General features: G+C 37.7%; 1 protein-coding gene across 1 annotated transcript in view; it reads right to left on the bottom strand.

Annotated features, from left to right (window-relative positions):
* Positions 1–23650, bottom strand: part of LOC133635908 (collagen alpha-1(XXII) chain-like) — a 94126-nt gene that overhangs the window by 35015 nt on the left and 35461 nt on the right. The window contains exons 13-38 of the mRNA XM_062029364.1: positions 23556–23609; positions 23410–23463; positions 23288–23341; positions 21040–21093; positions 20921–20965; positions 13712–13765; positions 13597–13650; positions 13204–13239; positions 13055–13084; positions 11807–11860; positions 11591–11644; positions 9482–9535; positions 9307–9360; positions 9180–9233; positions 9044–9097; positions 5175–5228; positions 5054–5098; positions 4918–4980; positions 4781–4834; positions 4626–4667; positions 4492–4524; positions 4170–4223; positions 3756–3809; positions 288–341; positions 167–220; positions 16–69 (exon numbers count right to left, since the gene is read on the bottom strand). Coding sequence (XP_061885348.1) covers positions 16–69; positions 167–220; positions 288–341; positions 3756–3809; positions 4170–4223; positions 4492–4524; positions 4626–4667; positions 4781–4834; positions 4918–4980; positions 5054–5098; positions 5175–5228; positions 9044–9097; positions 9180–9233; positions 9307–9360; positions 9482–9535; positions 11591–11644; positions 11807–11860; positions 13055–13084; positions 13204–13239; positions 13597–13650; positions 13712–13765; positions 20921–20965; positions 21040–21093; positions 23288–23341; positions 23410–23463; positions 23556–23609 — 1320 coding nt within the window. The remainder of the gene's footprint in view (positions 1–15; positions 70–166; positions 221–287; positions 342–3755; positions 3810–4169; positions 4224–4491; positions 4525–4625; positions 4668–4780; positions 4835–4917; positions 4981–5053; positions 5099–5174; positions 5229–9043; positions 9098–9179; positions 9234–9306; positions 9361–9481; positions 9536–11590; positions 11645–11806; positions 11861–13054; positions 13085–13203; positions 13240–13596; positions 13651–13711; positions 13766–20920; positions 20966–21039; positions 21094–23287; positions 23342–23409; positions 23464–23555; positions 23610–23650) is intronic.

Raw genomic sequence — 23650 nt, 5'->3', positions numbered from 1 at the left:
AAGTGTTGAAACAACCTTGTCTCCTCTCTCTCCTGCAACACCAGGGGGCCCAATGATGCCTGGTATTCCCTAAAAGAGCAAACCTGTTAATCATCATAGTAAACTTATGTTCATTAATCATCATTATTATAAACATTATTATATCTAATGGTCTGTGTAGACCTACCGCATGGCCTGGTAGTCCTCGGAGCCCCTGAGGACCAGCTACACCTGGAGGGCCCTAAAGGGGAAACACATTTATCAGTCACTGCATTGCAGGACATCTGTTGACAAGTGTAGACACTCACTGGGTCTCCAACACGTCCTGTCTCTCCTTGAGGTCCTGTGTCACCTTTAGGACCCTGGAAGGAGGGTGCACAAACATTTACTAAGATCCTAGTACCACGCGCTAATCTATAAAATAGCATGTACTATTAGTGGGCGTGTTGCGTGTGATCTACTAAGACTGATTGAAAAGTAGTGCAGACCACCTGCCTTAAATGAGAATATTGCGTGTACTATACGTGGCATCACCATAGAGACACTCATTGACTGCACATTCATGTTATCATGCCCCTACCTGTGGCGTTTGTTATGTTTTCAAACATGAAGGAGACATTGACCACTTTTTATGGGCATTTTAGACGCAGTGCAAAGTGCATCGACATCTGAATCCACATTTTTTCCAGTACCAAAGATGCGCTCATGTCACACTTACTGTGACAAGACGCAAAAAAACGCATACTTTGAGAAGTTTTCATATAGGAGACACACTATATTGCCAAAAGTATTTGGCCACCCATCCAAATGATGACAATCAGGTGTCCTAAGCACTTAGGCATGGAGACTGTTTCTACAAACGTGTGAAAGAATGGGCCGCTCTCAGTGATTTCCAGCGTGGAACTGTCATAGGATGCCACCTGTGCAGCAAATCCAGTCGTGAAATTTCCTCGCTACTAAATATTCCAAAGGCAACTTTATTATAAGAAAAGTGAAGAGTTTGGGAACAACAGCAAGTCAGCCAAAAAGTGGTAGGCCACGTAAACTGACAGAGAGGGGTCAGCAGATGCTGAAGCATAGTGCAAAGATTTTCTGCATAGTCAGTTGCTACAGAGCTCCAAACTTCATGTGACCTTCCAATTTGCCCAAGTACAGTACGCAGAGAGCTTCATGGAATGGGTTTTCATGGCCGAGCAGCGGCATCTAAGCCATACATCACAAAGTCCAATGCAAAGCGTGGGATGCAGTGGTGGTGCCACCGGACTCTAGAGCAGTGGAGACACCTTCTCTGGACTGATGAATCACACTTTTCCATCTGGCAATCTGATGGACCAGTGTGGGTTTGGAGGTTGCCAGGAGAACGCTACATTTCGGACTGCATTGTGCCGAGTGTGAAATTTGGTATGGGGTTGTTTTTCAGGAGTTGGGCTTGGCCCCTTAGTTCCAGTGAAAGGAACTTGGAATGCTCCAGGATACCAAAACATTTTGGGCAATTCCATGGGATGGCACTTCAACTTCATATGTGAGTAAAGGCAGGTGGCCAAATACTTTTGGCAATATAATGTATGTTAACAATAAATAGTATGAATGAAAAATGTAACAGCATTAAAAAAAATGGCAGCAGACACCAAATCAATTGAATTCCTGTTTCTTTACTTCCAAGGTTTTCTAAAATCATTGAAAACTGATTCAACAACAGATTGGACAAATTCATAATCAAAAGTGTAACCAATATGGATACAGAGCCAACATTTCAACATCGATGCCATTCATCAAAATAACCAACCTATGTGCTGCAGCAGTATTTATGGATCCAGCTAAAGCATCTGACACAATTAATCGTAACATCTTATTTACAAAATTAGAACAATATGTCATCAGAGGGTTGGTCTTAAACTGGACAAGAAGCCAGACAATACGTGAAGCTAAGTGAAAGTATATCAACAGAGCTACAAATATCTTGTGGTGTAACCCAGGGATCAATACTGGCACCCAAATTGTTTAATCTTCATATAAACGACATTTGTAAAGTCACCCAAGACTTAAAGTTAGTATTAGTTGCCGACACAACTGTGTTGAGGAAAGCAACAGTTGTAGCCAAAACTGTCAGGTACGGAAATAAACACACAGGACTGGCTAGAAGAATAACACATTACATAATTCCCTGAAGACCTAATGAACCTCTCTGGATTCCAACTGTGTTCTGTTCAGGAGAGAACACACACAAGCTAATACAAATAACAGGAGGAATGAGTACATTTAAGAGATGGTTTGACAAAAACAGACTCTTTGAATCTCAGTAAAAGTAAAATAATGTTATTTGGTAACAGTAGAAGAAAAAGTCATACAAATACAAATAGATGGAGTGGGAATTGAAAGAATGAGCTAAATCTTGTTTTGGGTGTAATAATAGAATATAAAATGAACTGGAAATATCATGTAAAAAATATACAACATAAGGTGGCAAGAAATATTTCTATAATGAATAAAGCAAAATATGTTCTGGACCAAAATTCACTTCATATTGTCTACTGCTCACTAGTGTTACATATCTGAGTTATTGTGCAGAAATATGGGAAATAACTACACTTCATTCATTAGCGCTGGTACAAAACAGATCAGTTATAATAATACATAATGTTGGATATAGTGAACATACAAACACTTTATTTATGGAATCAAAATATTGAAATTGAATGATTTGGTGCATTTGCAAACATGTAAAATGATGTACAAAGCAAACTATAACCTGCTAGCCAAGAATTTACAACAATTATTCTCGACGAAAAGAGGAGAAATATAACTTTAGAGAAAAATCTAACTTAAAACATTTGTATGCACGTACAACACTTAAAACATTTAGCATCTCAGTATGTGGAATCTAATTATGGAATGGATTAAGTAAATAAATCAATGTACTAATATGATCTAGTTTAAGAGACTGTTCAAACTAAAAGTGTTGACAAAGTATAAAGAAGAAAAATTATGACAAACGTCATAAATTTATTGAAAATGAAATACCCATCTGATCAAGCGAATCATAACTGATTTAACTACTTATGAGAAGAACTGATGTACGGTAGTTAAAACACATTGATGTAAATTGAGGACAAACTGAGAATAGGAAGTATGTGTTAGTAATTGTTATGAAGTGAAAAAAGGGGGGGATTAGAAAATATGTAAAATATGTGATGTATCATATTGATACTGTATACATGTTCAAAATACATTTCAAGCAACCAATTTTATTTAGCCCCTTAAGTCACCCATCATGCGGCTATAAAATTATAAAATGATGTTGCTAAAAAGTTAATATCAAATACTTTTTATTTCTGACAGACCATGCCAATATGTTGACACACAGACGTACCACGTCTATCTTTGCAGCGTGAGCACCGAGTGTGCGTCAGTTTGCACATACTTTTCAGAGGTGCTACATAAAACACTTAAGTGCTGACAGAACGTTGATGAGTGTTGACAAATCACATTGTGTATTTGCATCTTCTCCCAGTATTGTGGATGTTTTGATGAATAGCATTTATTCTGCATATTCATGAAGACAGACGCAAAATGGATTGCGCTCCTTATTCTGCTCAATTAACAGATGCGACCCACTTTGCACACAATTAATAGATCAGCTTTGTGTGTGCTATCAAGTTTGCAGGTGTTTTATTGCACGCAAACATTAAGTAAATCAGTCCTTGAGTCAAAGAAAAGTAAGACTGATTGTTGTAAGTGTTGTTTTTATGTGCTCTAGAAAGTCCCTAGCGACTTACCGCTGCTCCAGGCGGACCCTTGAAGCCTTGTTCGCCAGGTAATCCTCGAGGGCCCTTCATAGAGAGAATATTAATAAGCACATGTTGGAATTAATGTATTCACTCGTAAAGTGGGGACAATTTCTGTACCATTTCTCCGTCCATATATATTAATTTTGGAATGTTATAGTGTTAGATAAAATATATAAAGACTTCAAATAAATAATACTTAGATATATGTATTTACTTTATTAACTACCCATACAATTACACACTGCACATAAGAAGCCTTTCAGAACTGAAAGGGTATTTCTTGTATCTCTACTGACATCTAGTGGACTTTCCTGCCTACTGCAGGGTGTGCTTTGCTCACATTTAAGAAAAAATAAAGAGAATGTTTCCAAAAAAATAATGAAAGTGAAAATAAATCCCCACCATTTCTCCAGCATGTCCTTGTTCTCCTTTCTCTCCCTTTTCTCCTGGTTTTCCCTACGAGTGAGAACATAATTAGTATATCTGAGGGCTGCACACTGAAAAAAGGCCATTTTCATATTTTTCACTTTCAAAATCAAAACAATAGATTTTTAAAGAAAAAAACAGCTTGCATGTCAGCTTTGTGTTTTTAGCGTCTACATTTCAACTTTTTTAGTAATAGTATTTAAATGTGGGATGTACTTTGGACACCCTATAAGGACATTAAATCCAACTGATACATATTTTATGCTTGCATTTTTTCAAAGAAAAAGAGTCAACTTACAGGTTCTCCCGGCTCAGGGATTACACTTGCTACCTATAAAAACAAAATACAAAAATATGTCAAATAAAACGTTCCCTCTTATTATCAGTGCTTACAGTAACTATATTCATTGTATTATATAAAAATATATTTACATCTCCAGCAATACCAGGTGGCCCCCTGGCTCCTATTTCACCCTGAAGGCAGGAGATGATGAATTGATTTTAATGAGTTATACAAAAATAATATAATTATTGGAATATATTAGAAGTATCAGTGTGCAATTAGATCCAGATTTGTCATACTTTACCTTGTCACCCTTTTCACCTTTTGGCCCAAATGGTCCCTCCTGTCCTCTTTCACCCTAAAACAGTAAATCATTTAAATAAATCAATAAATTCTATGTAGACATGTGGACATTTGTGATTATGTGTTGGTAATACGTACCGGAGTCCCCCTCTCTCCTCTTGTTCCATCAACACCTGATTGACCAGGAGCACCAGCCTCTCCCTATTAAATATAATCAATTCCTCAACTCGGCAAAAACAGAAAATTAAAGAAAAGTCATCTTCAGTTCACTCACTCGCTCCCCAGGAGGTCCTCTTGGTCCAGGAGGCCCATCATCACCCTGAGGGGATACATCATATGAAAACACTTCAAAAAGTTACAATGTTGTGTTTAAGATAGAGATGTGCTTACAGTACCTTTGGTCCAGGCTTGCCAGGAAAACCATCTGTTGCACGCTCTCCTCTCGGACCCTTCAGAGACATCACACTTACAGTTAGATATTCCAGGTGAACCGTCAGTAATCTAGCACCACATTTAATATTCTTGTAGCGCTTCAATTACAATGTCTTCCCTTTGGAATGAATGGGAATGATCTGTTCCAGTGTCAAACTGCATGTATTTGTGACGCTGGGGTCGCATGACGCGGATTAGTTGCGTGTTCCCAAGATGCAGAAGATGGAGGAGGCATCGTGCAGGTAAAAGTATTTAAGGATGCTCAAAACAAACAAAGAGGAGTGCCGCTGAGTTGGAACTGAAGCATAGGGAGGGCTATTCAAAAACGGAACTAAAACTGACAGGTGCGAAACAAACAAACGGAATGCTGCAATACAGCAAAACTCACGGCAGGAGGACTTAGCGTCCACATGAATAATATCCATTCCAAACAAAGAATGGTGGCTCACACTCAACTTAAATAGAAGCAAAAACAGGTGAGGGGGAATGCTCTGGGCAAGATGTGTGAAGCGCTCAACAGGAAGTGCCACCAAAAGAAAAGCACAGGACCAACACAAAACACAAGAGACCACCAACAAAAAAATGATCTGTACAGAAGACAATGTTTGATGTATTTCAACATTCTTGGCTATCATACAAGTGTAAAAATAAGTGAACTATCATTAGTGGACTAGCGAATAAAGAAATATATACAGTGGTACTTCAACACAAGCTGTCTCTTTGAGGTGCTAGCACAAATCTGAGGTACGAGCTTTCACACTGCTAGTTGAGATCCCCCCTAAAACTCTGGTCTTACTTGCTAGCATTAGCTTGTAGCTGGAGAGGTTTTCCAAGCAGGGTTGAGATGAAGTGGATGATATTCAGTGAATTGTCAGCTACATGTATGGCTGACAGGGCATATTATGTGCAGCACCTCAGATGATACCAAATAGGCAGGTTAAACCCCAGAACGGCTCGGTGTAGCCCGAAATGTAGCCAAATGCCTCAGTGTCTAATTAGTAACGGGCATGAATGGATGAAGGAGATTCCCACTATCCCTTCTAGAGAAAGCACAGCCAAGAGAAGAGGCTGGGCAGAATCAGTCAGCATTCACTTCTGCAGAATGCTGTTGTTGGCCTAAAGTTTGTTTGTTACTAAAAAAAAAAGTCTGTCTTTCAGCCGTCACATTTTTAAAATTATAACCCACCCTGCCTTCTGTACCTCCCACACCAACACTTGAGTCTCCCACCTAAACCTCCTCCTACATGTAAACACTGTCCCAAGGAGGTCCACTTCAAATCTACAGACAGTGTGACGGTGAGGACTACTTCGCAGGGACAAGTTTCCTCCTTCTCGGAGAAGAAGAAGAAGAATGGGCCTCAAGGATGAAGAAGGAAACGTTCACAGGCGAGTCAAGCTGTCATTAGCGTTGTCATGACGGAGCATGTAGCTAGCTAACTTGGCCAAGCAATTGCTAGTCTGCACCATACTGAAGCAGGAGGACGGCTTTTGTGCCAGCAATAATGTGGACATTTATCCATGAAAATATAGAGAAGCTGCTGATGGTGTGTTTGACGAGATACAGTACAAGTTCACTCTCCAAGGTAAAGGCTGTACATTATGGCATTACTTCATAAAACGTCTGTACTTGTTTGTACTGCACACTATTGTGTTGTTTGTGTAAAGGCATGAAGGCAGGTTACATGTTAGCTGATTGCATTTAAAAGTGTTTAAGTTAGGAGCTCGGTCATGGAAGCGATTGAGCTCTACTGTATCATAAAGAAACAAGTATGGAAAAAGTGTATGCATCATAACACGCTCTCCTTTCATGTTGAGTCAGGCATGATATGTTACAAGTCAAATAACAAGCAAAACACACACACACTAACAGTTCGTAGCTCGCTAAAGTCAATGCATATTTGCTTACATTTCAGTTTTCAAATGTTGTTTTTATCATCATAACCGTCTTCTCATATTGACTTGAACAAGTCCCATGATTCTAAAGACTGATTGTGAGGCGTGTCTATTTTCATTTTCAGGAGACATGAGGAATAAAAAATGTTTCAGTGTTGGATACTCGTATTAAAAAATGCAAAAGCATCAAATCATAAGGACACATGCATTTGGACTTGTGCTTGCACACACTTTTGTGTTACATTAATTTTTTACCAGTGGGCCATTTGTGATGTCACACATTGACGGACGTATTTATGTATTGTAGTATATTCTGTCTAACAGCCTAATCTCCTTCTGCTTCCATTCCTTATATTTTTATGCCCTCACGCCTGATCTATGAAATTAGTATTTCCATTTTTATTTATACACATTTTACACAGGACTGTTTTGTCAGCACAAACCAGTAAGTACAAAGTTGGATTTTTAAAAATGACGGTGCCATTGCAACATTACGACACGGTATGAAGAAACAAGAGAAGGTAAAGTATTATTTTCGTGTAACTGTGGCTTGCGCACAATAACACTATGCCACATAAATTCTGGTAAGTTCTTTTTTTGATGCATCATTACATGCACCACACAAGGTGTACCTAATTATGTGAATCTATATCCTATTTATGAAGTTTATTTTCAACCGTGACAAAAAATAGGCACAATGTTCATCTCCAATAAATATATTTAACAATGTACATTTACAAAAGGAATATTCTGATACTTTTGGAGAGGGTAGGATGTGGTTCAATTTGTATCTCAAGAGGACGCCTCCACACACCAACCATTAACAGATAATCTCATCAAGTAGGTTTTAAATGTAGAGCAACATTTACACCAGTAATATCTAATATCTACAACAGGGTGTCAAACTCTTTTTCATTCAGGGTCAAATAGCTATCTGACGGCCAATTTTTATTGTGAATATACAGTATATTAATTTTAATACATCATCTACTCATGATATTAGTACACAATTCCTTATGCATTTGATTGTTTTTCAAATACAAATTGATGGACAAGGTACTTAGAAATCATAAGGGCAGGGTAAAAAACATGTTATTCTAACAAAAAATGTTTGGAATATATGTTAACATAAAGGTGTCCAAACTTTTTCACCAAGGGCCACATACTAAAAAGTCAAAGTATGTTAGGACCATTTCGATATATTTTTATTTTGTAAAAAAATTAAAAAATAAATAAAAAAATGCTAAAAACAGACATTACAAAGTGTATATATTTAAAGACAAAACTTTGTATAAGCTTAGTGTTATAGGTGACAAAGTGTACTATTATTAATTATTACATGGGTAAAAAAATGAATAAAAAGAGCAAAGACGTAATTTAATGAGAATAAGCTGACATTTTGATACAAATAACTAATAGTAATACACTTTGTCCCTCATAACACAAAGCTGATCCTAACTTTTGTCTTTAATATATATAATATCTGTTTTTTTGTTACAAAATAAAACAATTTATAAATAAACCCCCAAATACTTTGAGTGTTCACTATGCGACCCTTGGTGGAAAAAGTTTTGACACCCCTGAGTTATTAATATCAAATTATTATCTACATTTTTGCTCTTTTTTCCCCGTATTCTTACTGTTGTTATTATTTAAAAAATGCAGGTGACCAAGAAACTGGAGCTGCGGGCCACACTTTGGACACCCCAGTGTTTACATAAAGTTTTTGAATGGTCAGATCATTCTCAAATGTAAAAAACATGCAACATTTGTCAAAACTGAAAGAAAGAATAGGTTTAGTAAGAAAGATAAAGTGACGCATATTATTTCCTTTCGCGGGCCACGTCAAACTATGTGGCCCCTGGGCCTTGAGTTTGAAATGCGGTCCACAAGGAAATGTTTTGAATCTATTGATGAATAGGTTTCAAGTGATACTGACCATGGGTCCATCATTACCAGGAAGACCATCCAGTCCGTCTTTACCAGGAACACCCTAATGAAAGCACAAGACATTGAAAAGATTGTTTTATGAACTGAATGTGTGTGTGTGTGTGTGTGTAAAAAATGGAACTCACAGGTTTTCCAGGCTCGCCAGGTTTGCCTGAAAATCCAATTTCACCCGGCAAACCCTTCATAAAGGGAAGGTGACCATGTCAAACACACCTGTCAGTGTCTTCACTTCTAGTCCAGGTATTTACTTACAGGTGGTCCGGTGTTACCCGTCTTCCCTGGTGGTCCCGCTGGACCTGAAGGACCCTGAAAGAGTTATTTAATGAAGCATCATGACATGTCATTATTTCTGTTAAGGACACATTCAAATATAAAATAAAGTTTCTTAGTCAATTAAATATTCTAAGTGTATTCAAAATGAACTTACAGGAGGTCCAGGAAGTCCGTCAACCCCAGGTAATCCACTTTCACCTTTCTTTCCCTTGGGCAGACCATGAAGAAAAACTATGATTTCATTTTGATCTGACCAGTTAACGCTCATTTATTTGAACGCCACTATTTTTCTTTTCCAATGTATTCGTTCATGAGTGACCTTAGTGCAGCTCTCTCAACAAGACCAAAGCCCTTTTTATTTGTCATTTATAGTTAGTTCGTTTGGGAAGTGCTGAGCATGAGTGAGAAAGTAGGTTTGTCTGTGTGAGAGAGAGCACCTGTGCACAATAAGTCTTTGTGTCTATTTTGTGTTGAGCCGTTTAATAAAAGCATAATGTTTAGCAAACAAAATGTCCAGTCCCATGGCGATAGTAATGAAAATTAAATGATTTGAGGCAGTAGGGCAGCTGTAGTCTGTATGGGCCATCCCAGGATTCAGTTGTAATACACAGTCACCACAATATCAAACAGGCTGGAGCTAAAGTCATAGACAAGCCTCTTAAGCGCAGAAATTATGACCAAATTGGTAAACCTGTATTTTCATTTGCACTTTGGTTTTATTGATAGTTAATTTTAGTTTATTTAAAAAAGATGTATCATTATTTTTATTTATTTTTAAATTGTATGTACATTTTTCATCATTTTTTATCAATCCCTTGTTTGGCATTATATTTAATTATTATATATTTTTGCAATCAGCCTGACTTAAGCCTTGAAATTAATCTTTGTGATTAACACATTTCATATCATTTGGCAATGTTTTTTTTATCCTGTTAAATTGTAAGTATGTTAGATATAATTATTGAATACCAGGAGTAAGATTTCTAATTCAGCGTTAAAATTTGAGTGGGACCCAGGCCCCAGGCCCCTCTGTAGTGGAAAAGTTGGGTCTCGAGGTCAAAAAGGTTAAGAACCCCTAATCTGGGGTACACTTAAATATAAAAATAACTTCTATCTGCAATTAATTGCGATTAATTACAAGTTAAATTTGACAAAATGCGATTAATCTCGATGTAATATTTTAAACATTTGACACACCTACCCATAATTGGGGATGGGCACCGAAACTCAGTTCCATAATGGCACTGGTGCTGACTTTAATGGTACTAACCAGACTAAAACTTTATTAAAAGTTTTTATTCATTTTTTGTATTCATATTATTATTATTATTATTAAACAACACTTATCAATTTATAATCATATCATATTTATGTATTATTCAACTTTACACATCCAAAAAGGCAAGCTAGGCAGCAACCACAACAACACAGCACTTCCTCATTTTACACCACTGACGACTACACCAGGCGAGGTTGCATTCAAGAAAACCCAAAATTTGGAGTTTGTAACATTACAACTCGAGCAAATCGTTTTTTGCACTCTATGGTGTGTAAAAATATAGAAATTAGATATTCCCATTACTTGATTGGCATGAAATTCATCATTAAAAAAAAAGTTGTTTTTACAAAAACATGCATGTTTTCCATTTTTGAAGTGCCAGTTTGGGGAGTGTTTTTCAAGTAGCGGTTTGGTACTTGTATGGTTGTAAACAACACCATCCCTATCTACAGTATTATGCATGAAATGGCTTTAAAAATCAGTTCAAACTGTTGTTGTACCTTTTTGCTCATATCAAGTAGCATAGAAACTAGCAGAACTAACCTAGCACACCATTGGGCAAAAGCATGCATATGGATGCTACATGGCGGCAATTAATTAGCCTTGAAAATGAACATTGAATGTTTTAAATGGACTACAACCCATTGAGTAAACGAGATGAAAAGCTGCCAGGCCAGATGTTTGCTTCATTCAGAACATCTCTCAAATGGAGCTCCCCCTACTGTTGTGACATGGAATTAGGAATGTTGTTTGTAAGAGAACATCTGCATGAGAAAAATGCTGACACTACTGTTATGGCCACCATGTTTTTACAGGTGGATGCGAGATTGTGTCTTTTTGACATTTTTCTTTTGCATTTGTCTTTGATCTTACATTTCCTGTTACATATGCTTTTTTAACTGATAGTTCCAGTCAATCACCTTAAATAATGGATTCATCTTGTGGAAGATGGAGCTGAGTTTCATACAACAATGTCATCCTTACCCTTTGGCCAAACTCTCCAGGCTCCCCCGGTAGACCCTGTAGACCAGGAGGACCCTGCAGGTGTAAAACAGCAACAATTAATACTTCTTCAACTCTTGCCTTTTAGCTGGCTGTGCTAACGTGGCCGTGCCATAGCACGTTGTGTAAACCTCACTCCCCGACGCCTTAAGAGCTGCGCCGCACAATGCAGGGCTGGACACATTAGGTTACACTTACGGGTGGTCCTGGTGGGCCATCAGCACCTGCCGGCCCAGAAGGTCCTCCAACCCCCTAATGGAGGTCAAATTGATGACGTCATTGTACACACAAAAACAGATGGCATATTCAAATGACAATATGTGTATTCGTTAAACAAATGCTTATTGCACTAAATTGGATCCGGGTTTGACCGTCGCCAAGGAGTAATTAGTTATGAATTTAATATTTTCATAGCTACAACATAAAAAAAACATGAATCAACTTTTTCACTTCTAATTTGATACCAGTATTGCAGCCTTGACCATCAAGGCTATGCAGGAAGTAGTCTTTGCCAATAGGTTGAATGTGCTAGTCTTGTCTTTGGTTGAGTCCAACAAAGTGTTTATACTGTACTACTACTTACTACACAGCAGGTGTTTGATTGTATTGTGCAGCTTAATTGAAGTTTTCATTACCAAATTTGGAAGCGGTGAAATCGCCATGTAAAATTGCTAATCAGTAGCTTCAGTTAAATTAATTAAGCATTGAGTTAGCGCATTTATTTTAATATATTTCTTTCATATTAGAAGGTCACAGAGATGTTTTGTATTTCCTGTAAGTTATACTGACATACTTTGTGTATGTTTACCTTACTCAGTGTTTTGAGGTAAAGACTCTCAAAAGGAGACAACATGTTATCTGTCTGCTAAGCTAGCAAGAAAAGATGTTAGAGGGGCAGAACAGACTTCTAGTATAGCAGTTCTTATATCAAATATATTGTAAACCTGGGTTTTTTTGTTGATATTGGACTGATATCAACTTTGGATCGAGACCTTTTTAATCCAATACAACTGACATAATAATAGAAAATAGGACATACGGTACTGTCCTGACTTCAGGAGCCATGGTGTCGTCCAGTGGTTGATACTACCGACTTATTAGTATTTGTAGTTTATTAAAAATGTTTTTACGCTCAAAAATGCCTAATTTAGGCTACAAATATGTAGAATATGCTTTAAAAATAAAAATAAAAAAAGCCACATTGTGAAGCCACAAACTGAGGTGGGACGACTGCAGTTGACCTTATTCTCCAATTGTGGTACGAAGACTCAAGAGTCAACAAGTCGTGACAGCAAACACATCTGCGCTTAAACATTTTGGAAGTGGAAGCATTGTTATTATTCTTCATTTTGTTCCTGTGTTCAAGTTAAAAGAAGCTTCACACTTCACAGCAAAATAAAATGTAATAGCAAGTTTATTATAATAATAATAATAATAATACTGCACCTTTTCTCCTCTCAGGCCCTCTTTTTGATACTAAAAGAAAGAAAAAAAAATATATATATATCTTTAACAACTAAAATTCCTAAAATAAATGACAGAAAAACTATGATTATTTTTGATGTATGCTTTTTTTTGTGAGCAAAGGCACTTACCACATCACCAGGTAAACCGGGAATGCCCCGCTCCCCCTGTGACACAGTTCCACAAGAAAGAAAGAAAGTATTATTAATGAAATTGTATTGTCCTCGGGCCACGCGATAATGACATATTTCATATTTCATCATCAATGGCGCTGGTGAAAGCGTGTATTTACTGTAACGTCATGAAAGAAGAAGTGCAACGCGTGCGTGTTTAAGCGTGGAGAGTGAAAAGTGGCAAGTCACTAATTGCAGACAGACAAGACGAGTCTGTTTGCTTTGATGCTACAAAGAGGCGTGTCTGGGTGTACACCATGATTACACACTACCTCTTTATGATTTATATCTACATTATGTACAATGATGCAATGTGTATGTTGCACAAAGAACATGTGGGGGGGGACATACCTTGTCACCTTTCACCCCGCTGGCCCCAGGAAAACCCGTCAGTCCCCTCAAACCCTGAACAAAATGATTATTTGGATTATTATTATTTCCACTACAACATGAATCAAAGACTTACATCTTGGCCAGGAACGCCAGGTTTTCCAGGAAATCCATCCAAACCAGAAGTCCCCTAAAAGAGACAAACTTTGAAATAACCTGCTCTAGGGCACTCCCTGCTGGTGAAAAGACAGAGTTATTCGTGTTTATGATTATTTTATTTTGTAGCAAATCACAGCACTCAACTCTGATATTTGCATTGATGCTAATGTTAATGTACTCAGTGGCCTAGTGGTTAGAGTGTCCACCCTGAGATGGGTAGGTTGTGAGTTCAAACCCCGGCCGAGTCATACCAAAGACTATAAAAGTGGGAGCCATTACGTCCCTGCTTGGCACTGAGCATCAAGGTTTGGAATTGGGGGTTAAATCACCAAAAATGTTTCCCGGGCGCGGCCACCGCTGCTGCTCACTGCTCCCCTCACCTCCCAGGGGGTGAACAAGGGGATGGGTCAGATGCAGAGGACAAATTTCACCACACCTAGTGTGTGTGTGACAATCATTGCTACTTTAACTTAACTTAACGACATTATTCGTTATTCGTTTTTGGAAAACAATTACGGTATTTTAAAACTAAATTGATTGATTTATGTTTTTAATAACAGTGAAGTATTTGGTAGACAAATAAGGACATACGATATTTATGATACTTAGCTTCATTGATCACCATCATGTTTGCTAGCTTACAAACAACTATTGAGCACTTTTTTGCAGAGTGCCGCTAGGTCACTGGTTTGTGTGAGTGACAATAAGAAAAGCTCTGACATGTATACATCCCCAAACCCAGAATATTTATAGATATTTATCTGTGGCCAGATCTACAAAATTGCACTGTTAATCATAAGATTGTTAGTCATATCTTTACAGTATTTCACCCCAATTTAAGACAACGGCTCACTTTTGTGTGTGAGTGACTGGGAGAAAAGCTATGTTAAGTACAGTAAATAATAAATAAGTTAGTGTTTTCCATATCATTGTTCTCTGACTTGTTTCACTGCATTATTAACTTATGCCGCTTTGAAAATGATGTCGAGTGGTAATTGTTTTTCGCAACACCTAGTGGTCACAATATCAGTAAGATGAATGATGCAGACATGTTTGTTACTGGATACTTTAATACACTTCTGCCTTGGAGACTTTGTATGTGTAAGTAATATGCAACTATAATTATTTAATACTAATTTATATTGACAAATGTGTTTATAATGACATTTAGTTCAATGATTATGTATGTCTAGCTTGTGTGATATTGTGTGCTTAGCTGTTGTGTAGCTGCTGGTACCCTATAGCCTAGCATGTTTACCTTCTGTAAATCACTTTAGTAAAATGAAATAAATAATGTGCTTATTGGAGGACATTTAGATGTTAACTGGCTGTCCAACTCAGCACAAGTGAAAACGCTGCAGGACTGCTTGTATCGCACATGATATCACACACAAGTAAACACGCTGCAGAACTGCTTGTATCGCACATGATATCACACACAAGTAAACCCGCTGCAGGACTGCTTGTATGGCACATGATATCACATATTTGACATGTTATCTGATATTAGTTTTTTGTCGGATACTAAACAAATATCTGATGTCGATATTAGGAAACAACTAACCACATTACAAACTAAAAACCATATTGCCATTTTTTTCTTCATGTTCATGCTTTTTTTGTATTTGTATTAATTGGCGTGTATTGCTAATATTGAAATTATTTTTTTTATGTTTTTATTTTCCATTAAACAACGCAAGGCAAGGCTTAATAATGGAAATGTAACAATATATATTCTCTATGCTTGTATCAGACATGATATCACACATTTTACATGCACGCACCTATCATCTGATACATTGCTTTCTTTGCTGATATGGGACCAATATCAATGTGGTACTAGGACACCCCTCACCTTAGCTCCACTTTGCCTTCAAAACAAGTCACTTTTTCAGTAAGGAAGTCTACCAACAAATGTCTCACAGCCTTCATGGAGCATAAAGGTCATGTGGGTGACTTCATCACAAGTACTTGACTACTTGTGACCTGCAGGAAATTGCTGACTAGCAGTTTGAGTGGCATGCAGGCAGGCTGTGTAGAACGGTGATGAGATTTCAGCCTGACACGGACCTGTTGCACATGTGGCAAAGTAATCATTCTTTCTTTATGAATGGTTTTTCTACTACAGCTCACGTTCAAATGGAAGATGACACGCTGCCCTTCACCTCTCATCTACGTAACCTCCTGAGAACCAGCGTCCTCTGAAGTGGACATCAGTGTCAGAGTTCCACATGCAAAACACAAATGTCCACTGCTGAGATCAACGGCGGTTCTCAGGAGGTTAAAAAAGGTGATGACTTTCACAAGACGTCAAGAAGACTTCCACTGCTTTCCTTTTGCCAAAATGAGCCCCCACACGAGTCCGGACGGGAAATGAGGAGAAAGAAAGAAGTCACATCTGTTTGGACCATTATGACCCTCAGTAAGAGGAATGTTCTCACAGAGTGAAGACCTTTCTTTACCTAAAAACATCCTCATCATCTAACCTGACACTTTTTGCAGAAACACAAACTTGTTCCCACTATGAAAACTTGTTCTCCTACAACAAAGAAACGCATTGCTACGTTTTAAATTCCTTTCTCAATGTATGTCTATACCAGGGGTGTCCAAACTTACCGAAATACAGTATCAAAACACATGGCAGTCATTTTGATATTTTTTAATTTTTTAAAAGCAATAAAATAGCTTCTTTTTTTAATCAGTACCGGTATAGTGTACAACCCTAAGTGTAAAAGTAGTCCTCTTGCCAGCTGAATGATGGTGGCTGTAGACCTTGGCTAGAAGCTGCTTTTTAGTCGGTTTTTATTTTGATGTGCCTGAACAGTGACTGTGACAATGACAGTTAAAAAAAAAAAAAAAAAAAAAAAATCCCACTAAAATTCTTGGAGACCCAAAAAATACCCCCCTCATAAAAGTGTTTAAAATAAGTCTTTTTTTTTTTTTTACTTTCAATGCTTAAGTCTCCTAGATCAGAGGTCCCCAACCTTTTTTGCACCAGGGACCGGCTTAATGCAGGCATTATTTTCACAGACCGGCCTTTCACGTGTGGCAGATAAATATAGCAAATAAGTGCATGAAAAAACTCACCATAACGTTGAATTAGTGGGAGCTCCTGGCCTTTTTTCTTTTGCAAAAAAGATCTCCATAGACTTGTTTTTTTACAAATTTTTGCTAGTAGTAAGCTTTTTTTTTACTTTAGTATCTTATGGGTTATAGGTGATACATCACATTCAAGGACAAGAGCATGGATATATAATAAAGCTAGACATACTTGCCATTAGTTACAATAGATTTCCGTGGATTTCTATTTCCATTCTAAAAGTTATATATTCATATTTTGTGCAATATTTCATACGTAGATAAACGGTTAGCTTTTTTCGGTCCTACTTTCCTTTCGTAAATACATCTGTTATTGCTAACTACTCATGTAATAGGACTATGTGCAATAATACCAGCACTTTAACTTACTAGGCCAAAGGAAATGTGTATTTACTTCCTTCAGCACAATTATTATATGCAACAATTTAGCACTTCTCCATCTTTAACTACCTTGGTCACTTTGTTCATGATCTGCCTGATCTTAGGTCATCAACATGCCGCGGACTGCAGATGGAACCTAGCTTTTGGCTACGATTTGGCACCTTTACATATTATATGTTTATTAATGTGCATTTTCCCATGTAACAACGATGTAACAAATATAGCAAATGGCGACTTCCTATCAGGAGTTTTATAATACATCTATGAACAAGCTCATTGATGTGTCTGGTGGGACTGGCGATAGTTAAGTAGAAGAAAATGCGGTCTTTTATAAATGATTTAATGTCTCTGTGCGGCCCGGTAGATAATGCGTCACGGACCGGCGCTTGGGTGGTTGGGGACCACTGTCCTAGATCAACTTTATAAATTTGAGTTTTTATTATCTTTTATGCCCTTTTTGTCAAAGAAAACTATGTTTTTTATATAACAAACTCTAATATGTACAATATTTTCCCCCAAATGAGTCAAAGTGGAATATTGGATGTGAAGTAATTGGAGCCTTGAATAGGTTAATAATTCATGACATTGATTTTGATTCATTATTATTTTTTGAGCAATGACAGAAACAAACTGTTATTATTAGAGTCAACATTCCAACTTTTTCTTGTTACATTTCACCTGTTTGCCTCTTTATTGCACTTTTTAATGTTTTTATTTTAGTAGTATTTTTAGAATGTTCTGCAGACTGTTAAAAAATAAACTGCATGCTGCAAATGGCCCCCAAGCCACACTGTGGACACCACTGGTCGACACAAATGTGGAGGGTGGATCATCGAAGAACAAATGTTGGTGCATGTCTTGATCTAGGTGCCAACAAGATTTTGGTTTTAGTGTTATGAAATACATTTGATAAATTAGATGTTCGGAAGAGATATAATTAAATTATGATTAAAAACCAGAAATGCATTTTTGTCTTCAGTAAGCGTTATTTCAAATTCAAAAACATACAAAATAAAATTGGTTGTGTTGTGGAGGACATCATGACATCAATTTCTGCAGTTTTTAAAAGGTAGACACAAGGAGTTACTACATTGACTTTTTCAAAAGAAATGGCCGCCTTGCCTTAATTGGGGCAATACGCAGAATTTTTTTTGGAAACCATTTTTAGGCTATTTGACCCAAACTTGAATTTCATTAGATGCATATTTTGGACTTAATTAACAGTCATTTTAATAATAAATAATAATAATGGATTAGATTTATATAGCGCTTTTCTAGACACTCAAAGCGCTTCACAGAGAAGTGAGAACCCATCATTAATTTTTACAACTCATTCATTCATCATATATTCTCCGGTGTAAGCGGCACCGGGGGCAAGGGTGAAGTGACCTGCCCAAGGACACAACGGCAGCGATTTTGGATGGTAAGAGGCAGGGAGCGAACCTGCAACCCTCAGGTTTCTGGCACGGCCACTCTACCCACTACACCATGCCGCCCTCCGATTTTGAATGCAAAATAACAAATGTAACATTATTATAAACCCAAACTGTTAAACTCTGTGTTTTTATTCATTGTTGTTTGTATTCTATCGCATCTCTTTAGGTTATGTGGAGCTGCTAAACTTGATTTTCATAGTGAATAACGGAGACAATAAAATGTTCTATTCTATAATTAATGAGCAAACCTTCCTGCCTAAGGCATCAAACCCAGTATTTACAAGACCAGTGCATTCAAGCCACATGGGGACAATGATAACGTTAAATGAAAAGTGCTATTAAATTATTATCATCAGTGACTGAGCAGGAGGGGGCTAGGAATATGTATGTGTTAAAATGTCAAACGAAATGCCTTGCCCCATGGATTGCGGGGCCCCACACAGCGTGGGATCTGCCTGTAGGGAGGGGCGGCCCTGCATTAAAATGTAAAAATACATGTTAAATAAGAGAAACTACTACTTGCATACTATTCATCATAGGGTTGATATTCATACTGTAATAGAAAATATGATTATTCACTAGAAACGTGTGTCCACTGCAAAGGACATTACATCAATTAACAAAATAATGACATTTTATGAAAAAAAATACTGTGGTATATTGTATGCACCAAAAAAACAATTATTTGATGCAAAGAAAAATTGCAACATTTTTTGGGGGGGGGGGGGGGGGGGGGTTTCAGGAGGTTCAATTTGCCCTCGTGGAAAATGTTTAGCATTGTTCTATCAGTATGTAGAACATTAACTAAGAATTGTACGCTCAAATACAGAGGACACCTACTTTGGAAATATGATATTTTATTTTATCCATCTATCCATTTACTTTCGCTTATCTGAGGTGAGGTTGCGGGGGCAGCAGCCTAAGCAAAGAAGCCCTCTCCCCAGCCACTTGGTCCAGCTCTTCCCGGGGGATCCCGAGGCGTTCCCAGGCCAACCGGGAGACATAGTCTTCCCAACGTGTCTTGGGTCTTCCCCGTCGCCTCCTACCGGTCGGACGTGCCCTACACACCTCCCTAGGGAGGCGTTCGGGTGGCATACTGATGACCACCTCATCTTATTAATGTTTAATTTTATTTTTTTGTTGCTGTGTAAATTGTTACGTTTTGGGGCAGGTGTCTTTGCAAGACCTTAGTGTCCTCTTAACCTGTCCCGCACATATTTTTGCTTTACATCATGGGGGGCCCACACTTTTTCTGCAGGCGAGTTACTTCTCAATTGACCAAGTGGAGGGGATCTACTTCATTCATGCATATCATTTATATTGATTTATTTATGAAAGAGAGGTTAACAAGTTAAAGGTGTTTAATAATAATACAAGCATGTTTAACATTCCTTTCTTTCATAAAGACAAGAATATAAGTTGATTCTGATGACTTGCATTGATAGGAATCAGACAGTAGTGATGATAACCTCCACATTTTCAAACGGAGAAGAAAAAAAGTCCTCCTTTCTGTCCAATACCACATGAAAGTGCTTGCTTTTTGTTTGTCCAGCTTCCATACTACTTTTTATACACTTTACAAGAAATATTTTGTCAGCGCAGGCCGTATGAAGCAGCACTTTTATTGTGAAGACAGGAACTGTGCAGTCAGTCTTTATAGAGTTTTGACGGCAGGTATGGCGCGAGAGTCTTAAAATAAAAAGTGTTTCTCGCTTTCTTGTCGGTAATTTTTTCTTAATAATGATCTGGCAGCAGACAGCGTCATCTTACAAGACCCTCGGGTGCCGTGAACGTCAATCGAGTGACGTCGTAGTGAAGATTGATGATACCTAATTTTTAGGTGTATTTTTTTAATGCCTGGCCCTCGATGGACTGACATACCCTCCACCATCGACGTAATGGGCACCCTTACATTGTATATTGTTCTTTTATCTCTTTTTCTGTGTGTGCAAATAAAACAATAAAATGATGCGGTTTATGAGCACAAAACACAAGAAATACCAATTATTTCCTCTTGTTAACTTGACTTTTGAGAGAAGAGGTGCTTGAATACTTGCTGTTAAAGCTCCATGAAGGAAAAACCTCCTTCCTTGTGGACATGATACCACCTCTGACCTGCCTTGGCTAAATAAGGTCCTGTGTACACCTACCACTTCACTTAGGACATTTTAGTGTTAAAAAATCAAGACTAGTAGGCTTCGCTACGCATCATAAAATAAGCATGTTGAAATTGTGCATACAAACAAAAGTTTGGTCATGGTATCACTTACGCTGGGTCCCGTCGTTCCCTTTTCACCCTTTATTCCCCGGTCGCCCTGTAGGAGAGAACAATGAGTGAAGAATGAATAGAACCAAGTCAGCACTGGGTGGATGTACAGTAGACACTCACACCGACACCTTTTGGTCCAGGTGACCCTGCATATCCTGTATCACCTTGAATTCCCTGAAATGTACAAATGGAGATATTTATATGATTATGTGTTATTGTCATTACTGCACCCATCCTCCAATTAGGGTCACAGGAGCCTTTATTAAGGGACCCAATGGATCAATTTATTGTAGGAAATGTAACAAATGACTGTAAATAAATGACAGAAAATCTAATGACAGTAAATATATTCTTTAATAAAGTAATATTTTTGGTTAACTTGCAATTAAATCGTTTTTTCCGTACATTTTTAAACAACTTTCCATCCATCACAGAAAACGTGATGTGAGTTCAGATCAGGAGAGGTGGTTGTGCTTTGTGAAGCCCTTTGAGGCACTTGTGATTAAAGACTACAAAAAAAATGTGATTGAAAATCAGATTCAATCGTTTTTCATTCATAAAAAAAAATATGAGCATAAAATATAAAATAAGGATGTCCTTATACAATTTTTTTCTCTTCCGGTTCTGATTTTTTGAGTATTGTCTGATATTGCTCCCATACAATAAGCCAACACTCATATATTTATGATTATCTGTGTTCATAATAACTGCGTTCATAACACCGTAATCTAATTAATTACTTTTAGGTCCGTTAGAACACCATTAGCGATAACTTGATGTAACGTTTTGATGGGATTATGTCGACAACAAGACAGCGTCATAAGTGCAGAAAGTTCCATGCAGGAAATATCTTTTTACTGGTGAAAGCAACAAGCAGCACCGCACTAAAATAAAGTTGATATCAAACAGAAAGAGGCACCATCACACTGTGACATAGCAGACAACATACACACACGTACACAATGGGAATATTAAACTACAAGTCAATGATTGAAGTGACAAACTTGCCATCCAAACAATACCCCGTTTGTTGACAAGAAGATACGACAGCCATTGAAACACATTCAATCTCTTTATTAAGCAGAGGTAACAATCCGGTGAAAAGATTCAAAAGAGCTGTATACCGGTACTAATAAAGTACCGCGATACTAATGAATTGAAATCGGTACTCTACTGCCTTTGAAAAGTACCGGTACCATACTTTCATCTGAATGCTGCTGTGCGGCAGTGACTACAGAGCCGAGGCGCATGATGTTGAGTGTGTCAAAACACACACACAAAGTGCATACAAGCAATAACATCTTGGAGAGGAAGAATGGCAAAAAACAACAATTCTACTGGTTAATAAAGAGTGTGTGTGAAATACAATAGGGAGGTATTTGGACTTCAAAACTAACAATAAAAACTACAATTCTACTGGTTAATAAAGAGGGTGTGAAATACAATATGGAAGTATTTGGTCTTCAAAACTAACCATAAAAACAAAAATGTTTCTGGTTAATAAAGAGTGTGTGAAGTACAATATGGAGGTATTTGGACTTCAAAACTGATAATAAAAACTACAATTCTACTAGTTAATAAAGAAGTGTGTAAAGTACAATATGGAGGTATTTGGACTACAAAACTAACGATAAAGGTGACACTTTAAACATGGAAGCGCCGCGCTTCAAGTGCTGCTTTAAAACACCCTCGCCAAATGTGACAATTAGCATTAGCACCTTTGCTTCAAACTTAGTAAACATTTAAATAATGAACATTCACATCTGCACAAGGAGTTATGAAGAGTGACAGGTAATACTGTAGTTGTTACACATGTCCTGCAGTTCTGCTCCCGTGCAGACCGTAGTCGAGGAGCACAGGGCAGACGTTACTTCCAGGGCGCATTTTTTCGTCGGGGGTGTAACACCCTTCACTTTATAATGGGTCTGCTAAGCGCCGCTTTCGGGTCAGAATGACGAGGCCGCCGATTCGTGACAATCACTTTATTTTTAATTTTGCAGGACACAACCGGACCCGTTCATCACTCTACTGCGCAGTGCACTCCTACATCTCTCTCTCTTTACTCACCCACTCACTCACTGACGTCACACTACTCTCATAAGTTAACCAGCTCCCCTGCTGTGTACATGTAGATACATTCCATGTAGATACTTAACATTTAGATACATTCCATGTAGATACGTAGACGCGCACACAGCTGCTTGCCTGTGTGCAAGTGAAATGACTGAATTTTGTAACATTCCTACAAGTTGTGTTTTATCTTAAAATAATGTATTTAAATAGAGTGAAGTCTTTTTTTTCTTCCATTCGAAAACGTGTTTTTATTTCTGCTATTTTTATTGTACAAAATAAATTAAACACTGCCCACCTTTGATCCACTCAGACCAGTAAGTCCAGGAGTGCCAGACCGTCCTGCCTCTCCCTATTAAAAAAAACAAAACAATAATATAAAACAAAAATTGCACAAAATTAAAAACTATTTGTTCTTACTTTGTCTCCTCTGTCTCCAGATAGCCCATCAATACCAGGAATACCAGACACTCCCTGTTGGTGAAAAGAAAACACACTCACTATCTATTAGCCAACTGTTTGGATTCAGAGAAAAAACTAATCCGCCAGGTTCAGGTGTGCCACACCTTCTCTCCCTTCTGTCCAAAGGCACCTGTCAGACCCTCTGTGCCTCTATCACCCTGTGAACACAAAGTTGTGTTACTTAGTTGGACGTGAGCGG

Source organism: Entelurus aequoreus, linkage group LG20 (genome assembly GCF_033978785.1).
Source record: "Entelurus aequoreus isolate RoL-2023_Sb linkage group LG20, RoL_Eaeq_v1.1, whole genome shotgun sequence".
NCBI classification, from domain to species: Eukaryota; Metazoa; Chordata; class Actinopteri; order Syngnathiformes; family Syngnathidae; genus Entelurus; species Entelurus aequoreus.
Note: the sequence above shows the minus strand (reverse complement) of the source record. Positions and strands in the feature narration are given on the sequence as shown.